The sequence below is a fragment of the Lycium barbarum genome, chromosome 4 (assembly GCF_019175385.1).
Source record: "Lycium barbarum isolate Lr01 chromosome 4, ASM1917538v2, whole genome shotgun sequence".
NCBI lineage: Eukaryota > Viridiplantae > Streptophyta > Magnoliopsida > Solanales > Solanaceae > Lycium > Lycium barbarum.
Window position 1 is genome coordinate 147,331,135 of NC_083340.1, and position 15,267 is coordinate 147,346,401.

A 15,267-nucleotide genomic window follows, 5' to 3' on the forward strand; every position below is an offset into this window, starting at 1 on the left:
AATTGTACGCAAAATTGAAGTATAATGCTTGAGACAAAGCCTATCAACAGGGGGGAAAAAAATCAGCAACTCTTATATACAAGATCTCATGGAATAATTAAAACACCACCTAAAAATCACCATTGCTGCGAACTTGAGGAAGTGTATCTTTAATTGTGAATATAAAAAATGAATTCTAAATTAAATCGGTGTTACTGGCAAAACTTTAAAACATTGGCAGAGACGAAGTTTGACAGTTCAAACTTTAGAAAAACTCTCTCGGTTTCAAATAGACATACATCTTAAAAATTTTAGATATACATGTTCGAGGCCAAACTTCAGATGCGTATATTGAAAGTTTGCTTGAACAAACGATATGTCAAAAGTCAACAATATTTATAACTTTATATGTGATTTTTTAAACTTTAATTGAAGTGGTTAAACTTGAAAAAATTATGAATTTAGGCTGTGGCTTAAATGATTGCCAAAAAGGGCTCTTTGTGCAATTGCACCCAAAGCTATTTGGTCCAAAGGTCCAACAAATATGAAGAATTCAGCCCAAATTGCTATTGGGTCATTTGCACTGTGTCCCTGTTTTGAGCTATTCTTTACTTTTTGGCCTTCAAATGGGTTGGTCTTTAATTTTTTTCCCTTCAAAATCGAACTTATGCCTATAGGGACATAAATTCATTAATAAAGTGGCATGGCTTTTCTTAATGAATTTATGCCTCTATAGGCATAAGTTCGATTTTGAAGTACAAAAATTAAAGACCAGTCCATTTGAAGGACAAAATTAAAGACCAGCCCATTTGAAAGACAAAACGTCCAATTACTTGAATGGGCATTAGCCCATAATCCATAATTTTGAAACACGTCATGGATCAGTCAGGTGGAGGAGACATGACCAAAAAATATATGAGTATTAATATTAAAAATTGACGAAATTAGAAAGGGGATAAAAATAGTTTAATAAAATAACATTAGCGGAAAGCTTTTTAAACCTTTAAAGCAACAATTGCTTGGCATACAAGTCCAAGCCATCTGAAAAATACAATTCTTCTTTACCTCCTCAATGTCCAATCAATCGTTCATGGTATAATAATGCACTTAAAAAAGAAATGGATAAATAAAAAGAAAGAGAAAAAATGAGAAAGAAAAAAGAGTTTGGGTTTTTCGGCATCTCTCTTCTATTTTAGTAAGTACGTACTTAATTACTTATTTTGGAATGAATTAGTTACGCTAAAATAGATAGTCAATATTGACCTTTATTTTAGACAATTTCAATCAATGATAAATCCATAATTTAGACGTTGTAAATTCTAAAATTAAGGGTGTTTATTCTGAAATATATGATATCTATTTATGTTTTGGTTTGTGGACATATGTATTGGACTTAATTTCGAAACTCTATGTTGTGTCGGCCTGATAACACAAATCTAGGTTGATATAAGTATGCGAAATAAAGTGTATTCGCAAAAAGAGATACAAAATATAAAATTTTAAAAAAAGATCAATATTGTTAAATGTGGGTCATAGAAATTATTAGACACTCCCTCCGAATAAAAAAAAAGTTCACTTAGTCTTTTTTTTTTTTTTGGATAAAAAAGAGAGTCCACTTAGCAAATCAAGAAAGAATTAAACTTGTTTTTCCATATTTTCCCCTATTAAGTGTTATATGATCAAATCCCAATGCCTATTTAATTAGGGGTAGTTTAGTCAAATTACCTATTTTTGTCTAGGAATTAGTATTTTCTTAAGGGGTGTGCAAATGACTAAGTGAACTCTTTTTTTGATCCGGATGGAGTATCATTAACTCTGTACGTAACTAATACTCTATCTGTCTCAATTTATGTGACACACTTTCTTTTTCAATTTGACGAAAAAAATGTCACTTTTTTATATTTAGAAACAATTTAATTTTATGAGATGATTTACGAGATACATTTATCTAAGACTTGTTTTGGACCACAATTTTTTTTTTTTAAAATCTTTCTTTCTTAAACTCCATGGTTAGTCAAATGGTGCCATATAAATTGAGACGGAGGAAGTAGTATGTTTTACCTATTACTCTCTCCGAAAAAGAGTATCCACTTAGTTTTTTTTTTATTGGGTCAAAAAGAGTGTCGACTTATCAAATCAAGAAAGAATTAATCTTATCATTCCAGATTTGCCCCTATTAAGTGCTCTGTGATCAAATTCCAATACCTATTTAATTAAAGTTAATTTAGTCAAATTAACTATTTTTGTCTAGGAGTTAGCAATTTGATAAGGAGCATGCAAATGACGAAATGGATACTTTTTTTTATCCGAAGGGAGCATTGCATTAGGATCTAAATTGTGTTTGCATTGGTGGATGATTTGGATCAGGAACACATATTTGAAGTCACCATACTGATAATAAATTAAATTTCTCTTATGATAACATAAACATTAAATAAAGTGTTGGCTTTGGCCTTTGTACGTATGCTTGGCAAATTCTACAACTTTTCTCCCAATGAATCAAACTTATTTTACACTCAAAATCTGACATATATGCTTATCTTAAACTGTTCCAAAATTTGTAAATTTATTATGTTGCTTTCTTTTCAATCTTTTCCCACGATGGCAAAAATTCCCATTTATAAGTATCTCCCACTTCTGCTCTTTACACAAAGAAAATCAATTCATTCAAGATCATGCACACTTGCCATTGTAAGTTTTATATTTATCTTCCACATTTTTTTTTTTTTGGGCATTTTACATATTCATTTCTTCATTATAATGAATAATCCTTTCTTCTTTTTCATTTCAAATTTAAATCTAGACTCTACATTATTGAAGCATTTAATGAAGTTATAAATGAAGTCTAATAAGCTAACTAAGCTACATTTTCCAAGATTATCTTCAGCACTAATATTTTGAAAAATGCATGACTTTCTTCTTTTCTTTTTCAATAACTCATGTTATTAAACATTATTGTTTGGTCATGAAGCAGATAATCACCAGGTTTAAATGTGTTCCTCTAACTCTTCATATAGCATGGTAAGGATTCTTGATGCTCAGTACTATCCTATTTATTTGTTTTATTTTTTTTCTCTATTTTATTAAATAACCATTTAGAATTTATCTGACAGTAATTCTTATATATTGTTTTTTTTTCTTTTTTTTGTAGAAAACTTTGGCTCTCTTATTCATTTTAATTGGCTTGACAAATTCAAGAATATATAGTGCAAGTATAATAGGATATGCAGGCAGTTTTAATGTCCTGGATTATGGAGCTGCTGCTGATGGCATTACAGATGATTCTCAATTAAGTCTTCTTATATTTTTGTTCCTTTGTTTTGTTGTTAGCTTCCCACCCGATGCCTGATACCTGAATTGGCGCCCTGAATAATTCGAATTCGTGACGCAAAAGGCCTATTAAAGGGGGAAGCGCCTCCTGGTTGGATTTCCACTTGGTGTCCGGTAGTTGCATTAGGGCCATGACTAATCCGACTTTGTGCCACATAAGGCCTGGGAAAGCGCTCTTGGTTGGTTTCCCGCCTGGTGTCTTGTAGCTACAACAGAGCCCCGACTAATCAGGATTCGCGCCGCATAGGCTTGTTAAAGGGGGAATTGCTCCCTACTAGAATATTTTTTCGTACTCGATAACCCGAGACCTCTAGTTAAGTGTGGCTAGATCCTATCTATCCTAACACAACCCTTGATTATATTCCTTTATTTTCCACTAAATATCAAATATATTTAAATTTTTTGCTCTAGTAATTAATAAATTATTTTCTTTTTATCCAGGCATTACTTAATGCTTGGAATGATGCATGTTCGTCATCAGCTGGATCTCCTGAAGTGATTATTCCTCAAAACATGATATTTTTTCTTAGTCCTGTGACATTGAGGGGCCCTTGCAATTCTGAGAACATCTATTTTGTGGTATGCAAAACATAAACCACTCTTTAACATTCATAAGAGTTTAACTTCCTGACAGTTTATAGGAATTGCTATTACACTATCGTCACTTCATAGTCAAACTAGTTGGAAACTAAAGTAGACAACCTTCTATGACCTGCTAAGTTGCACTGATAGTATAAAATTTCATTATGCTGTCAGTTTATATAAGTTAAATCACTGATAGTTGAGATTACAATATTGTTAAAGCAGACAACTTGCTACAACAAATTATGTTGTAGTACGGTATTGTAAAAATTCGTTACATTGTTAGTGTATATAAGTAAAATTCTATATGGGAAACGTCAAGTTAAGTGAAATTCGTTACATTGTCAGTGTATATAAGTTAAATTTTATCTAGAAACGTCAAGTTAAGTGAAATAGTGAATTTCTATGACTTGTAGATATCAGGTAGACTTGTGGCACCGAGCACACCTAGTATATGGACCGGGCAAGATCCAAGTCAGTGGTTGGCTTTCAGAAATGTTAGTGGTCTAATTGTTGATGGCTCAGGAGCCATTGATGGGCAGGGACAAGGATGGTGGGATCAATCATGTAGATACCACCCTGAAATGGTATGTCACAGATAGAATTAACTTTTGTTTCCGATAACTCTAATGTCCAGATCAGCTTGTGCACACCGACATAAATACCAGGCAGTTCTGTCCACCAAAGCTCAGGCGGAACGAAAGAACTCACTTACCCTTTTTTTTTTGTTTCTGAACTAATATTAATTCTATTCATATTGTAATTACTTTCATTAGCATGGTATCTCACATGGATTGATTTTACTTTTTTATTTGCTTTTCAGGAAGGATGCACAAAATTAGCTCCCACTGTAAGTATTTCTTGACACCATCTGATTTTGAATTCTTAATTCTAGTGTATGTTTGGTATAACAGAAGTCATTTTACTTGACAAATGTTTTCCGGCTTTTGGTTTGTGAGAGAAAAAGAAATTCGAAAAAAATTATATCACAGGTTAATTAATAATGATATTAGCAAATCGAAAAGTGTCTTGATGAACATTTTGAATTTTAAAGATTGACAATAATGTCTAAGTGGTAGTTGAAACCAGTAACAGAGGCAAAATTAAAATTTTGAGTTTATGGGTTCTAGATTCTAGAAAAAGGAAGTTACGGGGTTCTTGATAAATTATTTAGTACATATTAGTGAACTTTTTAACAAAAATACAAGGTTTACGCAAAGCTACTGGTTCTACCGAACCTAGCTCCGAATAATGTGAAGTTAAAAGGTAAAATAGTTGCAAGGAAAATGAATTTCGTTCATACATGAGGGACACCGGCTTCCCCCATTTTGATAGATTTTTGACTTACCCATCCGAAACATGACTTATGTCGTACCAGAAACATACACTAAATATATTTAGAAGTTCATGTAGACTATGCTTAAAGAGAAGCAAAAGAAAATTGTTAATTCTTCACTTATTAATTTGTTCCACAGGCCTGGAAGTTCATTTTTTGCAGTCACAGCTCCATCAGTAACATCTATTTTGCCAACAGTGCCCAAACTCATATACTTATAGAGAGATGCAATGGCTTCAAAGTGGACAATGTAATGATTCAATCTCCGGGAAATAGTCCAAATACAGATGGAATTCACATTCAGGCTTCTCAATATGTGGCAATTACAAATTCTAAAATAAGCAGTGGTACTCTTAACTTGTCAATTATTGTTGTGTTATACTACTTGAATTATTACTCATGTATTGACTAGTTTAGCTTTGTGATTAATAGGGGATGATTGCATTTCAATTGGATATTACACTTCTAATGTCCAAATATACAACATTCAATGTGGACCAGGTCACGGTATAAGGTAGTCTCTTCAACAGTACCTTTTTTCTTGTTCCCTTGCAGCCACAACAGCCACGTTCTAGTTCTTATAAGCTGTTTTCAGCTTTTTTGAGTGTTTGACTGGCCAGCTTATAAGTCATTTTGTGCTAAAATAACCCCAAAAAAATAATTTGACCTATTTGGCTTAACTTATCTAAAGCAGCTTATAAGCTGAAAACAGCTTATAAGCCAAAAAAATTAAGTTGGACTACACCAATTTTTTTTTTTGACTTATAAGTTGTTTTCAGCTTATAAGCTGCTTTTTTTAAGCCCATCGAAGCAGGCTCATAATTTTTTTGGTTTAACTATTTGGTATCCACAACCTATGTTGATTGGACTCGTCAAAAATGTTGCCAGGTGCGTGGCGGGTCGTCCAAAAAATAGTGCAGTTTTGGAGGATCCGACACAGGTGCAACATCATTTTTGGATAGTACGAGCAACATACTCCACAACACATTGTTCCAATTAATTTGGATTTGTGCCGGGTAGATCAACTAAGACGGTTAAACGCTCCCTACCAAGAAAGTTCTTCATTCCCGGGGCTCGAATCCGAGACCTCCGGTTAAGGGGGAGAGATCCAACTATCCCACCACACTCATTGCATTGATGTTTTAATCTTCTAATAACAATAGACTATATTATGATGCCCCAAAAAAAGAGGTGACAAAAGTGAAAAGACTAAGAGTTCCTAAAGTTTAAATAACCTCGACTAAAGTAAGTAATCTTTGGAAGCAACAACAAAAGAATCTTCAGCAGTTATAGCAGTTGTTATTCTTTGGATATAAGAAGAATTCAACATCTCATGTTTATCTGAATTAAATGGATAAGGATAATTTGCTAACTTCAGAGTGTATATTAGCTATCTAATACTAATGAAATCTTTTTACTTTGTTTGTATTCAGCATTGGAAGCTTAGGAAAAGGGGGAAATGTTGCTCAAGTAGAGAACATTCATGTGAGCAATGCTTTCTTCTATGGAACCACAAATGGAGCTCGCATCAAGACATGGCAGGTATGCAGAGCAAAGAAAATGAATTGCACGAATTTAGTCTTCCTAAATGCGCTGATTTTAATTAGAGGCCGACTCAAGATTCAAACTTAACATGCTCATAATTTAGTAGTTGCTGAAATTTTAGTGATTTTTCACTGTATATCTATGTTACATCATACGTGTTGAAAATACTGAATTCAGCTAACTCCCTAACATATATCCTCCATCCACCTATTAACTTCTTGTGAATGTCATGATGTGAATAGGTTGGCAGAGGATATGTACGAGACGTCACTTTTGAGAATCTTGAATTTAACTCTGTCAAAAACCCCATCATAATTGACCAGAATTACTGTGATGTTCGAGGGGCTTGCAAGGAAATGGTAATACAATTTAAAACTGCTTTAAATACATATTCAGCTCCATAAAAACCTATGTTTCGCTCAGACTCTTCAAAAATGTCAACTGGAAATACCTCTTGATTCCTTATCAACACTGTTTCGGATACAACAGTTACATTGCAAAATCAACGTTACTCGGACATCTTTCCCTTTGGGCATGGTCCGTGTCGGATCCTCGAAAAATACTACATATTTTGAGAATCCGACATGGGTACGGCAACATTTTGAAGAGTCCGTCTCACAGTTTTTACTGGATAATGTTAAAATTCTTGATTTGGTGTATAACACCGGCTGCAGGTAAGTATTTTTCTAGATGAATGAACTGTGTCATTATCCTTTTTATGATAGGCAACTGGAGTGCAAATCAGCAATGTTGTTTACCAGAACATATTTGGAACATCGAGCACAGATATCGCTATAAATTTAAACTGCAGCAAGTCAGTACCATGTACTGATATAACAATGCAACCGATACAACTAACATCAGCAACTCCAGGAAGGGAGGTTACAGCTTATTGTAGGAATGCTTATGGCCAAGAATATAGTATCGAACCTGGTCCTTGTCCCTCACAAGTTTGAGATTTTACTTTCTCTCAACACCTACTTTTATATAGGGCTAACACCAACAATTCTGTGTTGTGCGCATAACAAGAAAAAGGAGAGGAAAAGTAAAATAGAATGAACAACCTTGTCACAGTTGTAGCATCGTAAGTATTGTACACAATTTTTTGTTTGGCCTTTATTTTAAACTTTAAGCTGTGTTCTGCAATTTTTTCTATGTTGTACCATTGTTGATGTTGGATAAAATTAAGACATGCATGTGACTTATTTTAGACTTCTCTTCTCTCACCCAATTATAATCTTATTATAGACTTCCATAAATCAATAAAACTACATAAAGCAAGAAATGAGTTGCTTGCCACAGTCCATGATTCAGCGAACTAACGTCTTGTGAAGTGGCCCAGAATAGTTGCTGAAAAAAATGAAGTTGTACCGGAAGAATTAAAAAAAAAAATAATGCTTTTTTTAAAATTGTTTTTTCCATGATCTTCTCTACTATCTGGTGCTAGTTGAATAATCGTTGCTATTTGATGCTTTAGAGGAAAACATCCTGTTCCTTTTCGAGTATTTTCTTCGCTGTGGATGATCTGTTTCGCAGTTCCCCAGGTCATGAAATAACCACAAGTTGTCGAGATTGAAAGAGATTAATTCCGTCATTATTCTCATTGATGGAATTGGTAAATATACCATGGCTACAATGTCCTATTAGGATACAAAATATACTAACCTAAATTAGAAGATTTACAAAATATTCTATGACTACATATTTACATTATTTATCACACCCCCGCAGTCGAAACGGGAGGTTTACGAACGCTGAGACTGTCTCGAAAATCCTCAAATAAGACCTGTGGCAGTCCTTTAGTGAAAATATCAGCGAGCTGATATCGGGATGGAACATGAAGGACACGGACGTGGCCGCGCGCCACTTTTTCACGAACAAAATGTATATCCATCTCAATGTGCTTGGTGCGCTGATGTTGGATTGGATTTCCAGACAGGTAAATGGCACTGACATTATCACAATAAACTAAAGTAGCCTTAGGGATCGGACAATGTAGTTCCAAGAGAACATTACGTATCCAGCATGATTCAGAAACAACATTAGCGACCCCCCTATATTCTGCTTCCGCACTAGAGCGGGAAAGAGTAGGTTGGCGCTTAGATGACCAGGATATCAAATTATCTCCCAAAAACACGCAATAACTCGACGTGGAGCGTCTGGTGTCTGGACATCCCCCCCAATCAGCATCAGTGTATGAAACCAAATCAGTAACTGACGATGAGTAGAGATGCAAACCATGATCAAGTGTACCCTGAATATACCGAATAATCCGCTTAAGAGCAAGCATATGCGTATCTCGTGGAGCATGCATATGAAGACAAATCTGATGTACAGCATAAGAAATATCCGTTCTGGTGAAGGTAAGATACTGAAGAGCACCTGCAAGGCTCCGGAAATGAGTAGGATCGTCACACAGATCGCCAGAAGAGGCACTGACCTTCGGTTTAGTGTCAACCGGAGTGGAAGAAGGCTTACACGAGGACATTCCTGCACGTTCAATAATGTCCTCCGCATAACTACGTTGTGATAGAAACATACCACCCTTGTGACGGGTCACCGCAATGCCAAGAAAATAGTTCAAAGGACCTAAGTCCTTCATAGCAAATTCTGAGCCAAGAAGGTCCATAATAGAACAGCGGAGAGCATCTGACGAAGCAGTAAGAATAATATCATCCACATATAGTAAAATGTAAGCCAAGTGGTGGCCTTTGCGATAGATGAACTAGGAGTGGTCAGACCTGCTATTAGCAAAACCAATGGAAGAAACAAAGTCAGCAAATCTTTTATACCAAGCTCTCGGTGCCTGTTTAAGCCCATATAAGGACTTGCGCAACAAACACACATAATCGGGACGAGATGGGTCTCTAAAACCCATAGGCTGATGCATATAAACCGTCTCCTTGAGCACACCATGAAGAAATGCATTTTTGACATCCAACTGATGAATGGGCCAATGCTTAGATAGAGCTAGGCTTAAGACAGTGCGGATCGTTGCTGGCTTTACGACCGGACTGAACGTCTCACCACAATGCCAACCTGCTGTGTTTTGCCATCACCTACAAGACGGGCTTTATGCCTCTCAAAATCACCATTAGACTTTTCTTTATGAGTAAAAATCCACATAAAACGAATAACATTCACATTAGGCGGACGGGGTACCAAATCCCTCGTCTTATTTTTAATAAGAGCATCATATTCATCATCCATGGTCAATTTCCAATTCGGGTCACGTAGCGCATCCAACGGGTTACGAGGTATGGGGGACTTGGTAACCGTCGCATGTAGATTAAATGGGTGCTTGGGTTTGAAAATCCCGCGTTGACTACGAGTGACCATGTGAGTGCGGGTATTGGGCTGGACAGGAATAGGAATGGACGAAGTTGGCGGGCTGGTGGCAAGCTGGTGGGGGAGAGAGGCAGACTGGTCCGGCATAGAGGATGACGGAGGCTGCTGCCCAGTTTGGGAGGTGTCGCCGTGGTGCTGTGTCGCGGGCAGCGATGGAGGGTTGGCGGCTATATGATGGATCAAGTAAGAAGAGAGGCCATCATCAAAGAAGTTATAAGCGGTGGGAGCCGGAGTATGGATTTTGGAAAACGAAAATTGAGTCTCATCAAATAAAACATGACGACAGATAATGATTTTATTTGAAGATAAATCAAAACATTTGTAGCCACGATGGTTTGGTGGATATCCCAAAAAGACACATGGAGTTGACCGAGGGTGCAACTTGTGAATAGTAGTAGACGGAAAAAGGGGATAACATAAACACCCAAAGACTCGGAGATGAGAATAAGATGATTTCCGTTGGTAAAGGACCTCTAAAGGTGATTTGTGACCCAATAGCTTACTTGGTAAAATATTAAGGAGATACGTCGCCATTTGCAATGCATGATGCCAAAAAGACGGAGGAATGGAAGCATGAGCAAGAAGAGTCCGGATGACATTATTTAGTGAACGAATTTTTCTTTATGCTTTCCCATTTTGAGAGGATGTATGAGGACACGAAAGACGGAAAGACATCCCATTGGACGCACAAAACTTTCTGAATTGGCTATTAGTATATTCCCTCCCATTATCACATTGGACATTCTTGATAGGACGTTCAAATTGAGTAAGAATATGGGTCCTAAAATCTAAGAATTTTGAGTAAACATCAGATTTTCTAGCCAAAGGGAAAGTCCACAAATAGTTGGTAAAATCATCCAAAAATAGAATATAATAACGATGGCCCATAGAACTCAAAATCGGAGAAGTCCACAAATCACTATGAATAATGTCAAACGGAAACAAAGTTTCGGACATAGACCTAGCAAATGACAACTTAACATGTTTACCAAGAACGCAAGAATGACAAATACTAGATGATGGAATTGGTAAATATACCATGGTTACAATGTCCTATTAGGATACAAAATATACTAACCTAAATTAGAAGATTTACAAAATATTCTATGACTACATATTTACATTATTTATCAGAGATTTACTCCCTTCGACCTTCGTCCCAACTTATGTGGCACCTTTCGGATTTCGAGAGTGAAACAAATTCTTACTTGACTGCCACTCTTTATATGCCTTTTAAATATTTTGATTGTTAATCATTGTGATTTATAGGCACTTTTTACATAGTTTTCAATATATTTGAAATTTTTTAAAGCTTCTATGTATGAATTCAATGTTAAAATTGAAAAGTTTGACTCTCGAAATTCGAACGGTGCCACATAATTGGACTATTTTTTCCCCATCTCATTCATTGATGAGGTATTAGTAATGCAACTAAAGAATAAAAGCAACAGAACAGAACATACTTCAGCACAAGCATATGAAGACAACAAGAAAGTAAAAAAGAGTTTTTGCTAAGGAAATAAAGTCTGATCACGTCAACACGAATAAATGTGGTTGGCTTACACTTAAAATAACAATACAATACAATGCGTAACAACTATTTAAACAAGTCTTTAGGAACTAAAACAATTCAAACACCACAGTAAGTCTTGAAAACACCCGTGCCTGCTCTATTGCCAGCTTCTGACATAACATATTTAAAATATCCAACACCTTCATAAAGCTTGAAGAGTAAAGGATGTTCTTCATCGACAAGTTCTTTTGGGGCCTCTATGGTGTAATCTACTTTTGGTAAAGATGATAATTGAATGGAGAATCTTTCATTGTCTCCCGCCATTATTACCCTATGGATAGGAGAATGTGAGCGACCATTTGTCCATGCCCGCATACATTTTGCACAATTTTTTTCAGAACTAGTTTTGGTATTATGACGTGTAACACCACTTAAAAGATGTGAATCTCCGATGGCTGTTTCCATCGAAAATATGGGATTTCTGACAAACAGTTCGTCGGAAACTTTTCTGACAAAAAGTTCATCGGAGACGTTTCTGACAAGTCTATTTCAGATGGATCTTGTCGCAGAATTCTAGACGGGAATGTCTGTCAAAATATGGATTTTCGACGGAATTGAAGTTTGGTGAAAACGTTTCCGACAGGTCAATTTCTGACGGATTTCGTTGAAAATATTTTTAGTGGTGTAATCAAGGGCAGACCTTGGTGGGTGCTCGAGCACCCTGTTCGGCACGGGCTATGCATAGGTACATAGAAATTTATTAAAAATGGTGCGCAGTTAGAGTTTTAGTTACGGGTTCGGTAGAACCCTGTAAGTTTAGTTAACGCGTTGTATTTGTGTTAAAAAAGAAATCCACTTGCTTAAGGAAAAATAGCACTGGTCACGTTTTTGTCTTTGAGAACTAGTCATTGTCATAGAGTTTCAAATTCCATGGGTGAAACTCAATGACTATATCCTGGAGTTTTACCAGCGGAATTTGAAACTCCATGGCAATGGTTATTTTTCAGTTGCATGACCTTAAGAGTGGGCATTTGTGAATTTTACCCTTTAGATATCTATAAATAATATATTTAGAACACAGTATATTGCGTTTTTTTAAAATCCAGAATCCATTAAACTCGAAATTCTGAATCCGCCTCTGCCTCTGCAACAATTAATAAGTAACACTTACCATGAAGGGATCCCCAGACCAAACAAGGAAGGAGTCTCGTGCAATGTTGACATCAATCCACTCATCTCCATTTTTGTTGAGAACTTGCAATCCATTTACTTGACTTTGTGATATCATGGACAAAGCAGTAACATCTGAGTGGCCACTCAATCCAATTTTTGTTTCATCTTCACCTTGAGGTGCCTTGTAATGGCTAAACCGTAAATAATAATGGTTGGGATCCAAGAATTCATCATTAACATAATTGTTTGGCCCCAGGCTCCCCAAAACCATCATTTTTACAATTTTATCCAACTCCACAGGTGACTTTGAGTCGGACTTTACCACATTGCTGCCAAAATTAATAAAGTGTATCTATATGTTAAAATTAAAACGCACAACTGGTAGAAATATATATTAGTCAGCAGTAGCACAATGATTTCTAATGGAAGACTATTTTCTAAAAAGAAAAAAAAATTGTTGTACCAAAAGAGTCTTTTAAAGAGTACCACTCCCTATGTTCCAACTTCTGTTGCATTGTTTGAATGGAACGGAGATTGAGATAAAACGATTTTTTAAAAAAAAAATATGTGTTATAAAACAAGCTTCAGACATTTGTGTGACTGTAAACATCTCATTAAGGGTAAAATGAGAAGTTTAAAGTTAAATTTTCTTCTAAATATAGAAAAATATATTTATTTTTGGGACAAACTAAAAAGGGAGCTGCATCACAGAAATGGGAACAGAGGGAGCATATAGTACTCCCTCAGTTGTAATTTATGCGGCGATGTTTGACTAGAGACGAAGTTTAAAAAGAAAAAAAATGGCTTCTGAAACTTGTAGCCTAAAACAAGTGTAAAGTGTGACTATAAAGAATCTAATTATGGTAGACAAGAGAATTTAAAGTTAAATTGTATAGGAAATAAGCTATTCTTTTTTAAACAAACTAAGAACGTAAGTACTACAACAACAACAACATATTCAATGAAGTAGAGAGGTTCTATTGATTCTTGGCTCAAGTAAAGCATATCAGGACTAAAAACGGAAGTATGTCACATAAATTGAGAGGGAGCGAATAACAAAAGAAGTAGACATACCAAAAATCAGGATTTCCATCATGAGGCCAAAAGATATTGGCAAAAGTTTCAACACTTTGAGATTGGAGCAAGTAAGAAATTGACATTCTCATACAATGGTAAGTGTGGAATCTGTCCTAAGTAGCCTTACAATGGTTTGTCTGATAAATTTTTCAGTTTGGTCTCTTTTGGAAATTCAAATATTTCTTTTAAAGTACCAAACATGGATTCCCTAATTTCACTTGAAACGTTATCATATATTGCTTCAAAGCAACCATATTCTTGCAAAGCTTGAAAAACTTGAACTTTTGTTGAGTCCCATTGTGCACTGTCTGGTTTTAGCTTTGCCTTGCAAAAATCTATTGTGGGAATTTTCATTTCTTTGAATGCCATTTTGACAAAATTGTTAAGTCTCTTCTCTTTCACACATTAATATAGGAACAAGGGTGGAGCCACAATGATAATTACGGGTGCAGCAAAATTCAGTAACTTTGATTTAAATATTAAATATATGATGAAATATTCATTGAATTTGTACAAATAATCTACTCAAAACTCAATAAAGAAAAATAAGTGTCATTCGAAATTTATAAACTAAAAGTTCTTACTCCACCTCCGTATAGAAACACAATTGTCAGATGAATTATGATGTTTTCTCTGAGGTGAGAATAGTTAACTAGCCATAAACAAAAGGAGTTGGGGTATTAATACTGTCACATTGTAATTAATTTTATGTGTAATGATAGACCTAAATTTAACTAAATTACTCTTCATCTCTTCTCAAGCATGAAAAGACTTTTCAGGAAGTTGTTATATGATATTATTTATTAGAGCAAGGGTCAATTTGAATAAAATAATTAATGTCTTCTAAGGTTTGCTAAGAGAACACATATTTTAGATCAACTTTAAAAGGTTAAAAAAAATACTTATTGTGTCGACCGGATGGATTATACTATATTGGGAAAAGGTGTAAATATACCCCTCAACTTTGCAATCTAGAGCAGATACACCCCTCTTTGGAAAAGTGGTGCATATATACCCCTTGCCCTTACACAAATGGTGTAAATATGCCCTTTTTGCTGATGGATTTTTTTTAAAAATCATTTAGCTCATGTTTTAATTTTAAAAATATCACGTGGCTTTAAAAAAAAAAAGTCTACCCATTTATTTTTTTGAGTAGACGTATTTTTTTGAAGCTACGTGGTAGTTTTTTTTTTCTTGTGAATTGGGTCTGGTTCGTTTTGTAAAATGTGTAGACTATTTTTTCTAAAGTCACAGAGATGTTTTATTAAACGAATCAGACCTGACCCACCAGAAAAAAATTACCATGTGGCTAATTCTGCTAAAAAAAATGGGCAGATATTTTTTAAGGTCACATGAAAGTTTTTAAAATTAAAAATAAGCTAAA

At 35.2% G+C, this 15,267-nt stretch overlaps 1 protein-coding gene and 1 pseudogene across 2 annotated transcripts; one reads left to right on the forward strand and one right to left on the reverse strand.

Moving 5' to 3' along the window:
- The first annotated feature begins 2,598 nt into the window (after window positions 1-2,598).
- Window positions 2,599-7,977, forward strand: LOC132638817 (polygalacturonase QRT2-like). Of its 2 annotated transcripts, none has more exons than XM_060355579.1 (10): window positions 2,599-2,670; window positions 2,954-3,000; window positions 3,131-3,888; window positions 4,308-4,478; window positions 4,715-4,741; window positions 5,367-5,574; window positions 5,660-5,741; window positions 6,661-6,769; window positions 7,015-7,131; window positions 7,498-7,977. In XM_060355579.1, the coding sequence occupies exons 3-10, from the start codon at window positions 3,823-3,825 to the stop codon at window positions 7,726-7,728; spliced, it is 1,011 nt and encodes a 336-aa protein (XP_060211562.1). In that variant the 5' UTR covers window positions 2,599-2,670; window positions 2,954-3,000; window positions 3,131-3,822; the 3' UTR covers window positions 7,729-7,977. The 2 variants fall into 2 exon arrangements, with proteins under 2 accessions (XP_060211562.1, XP_060211563.1); XM_060355580.1 differs by lacking the exon at window positions 2,599-2,670 and having other exon boundaries at window positions 2,796-3,000; window positions 3,131-3,264; window positions 3,747-3,888.
- Window positions 7,978-11,653: 3,676 nt separating this feature from the next.
- LOC132636954 (probable 2-oxoglutarate-dependent dioxygenase AOP1) lies at window positions 11,654-14,252 on the reverse strand (annotated as a pseudogene).
- Window positions 14,253-15,267: the final 1,015 nt, after the last annotated feature.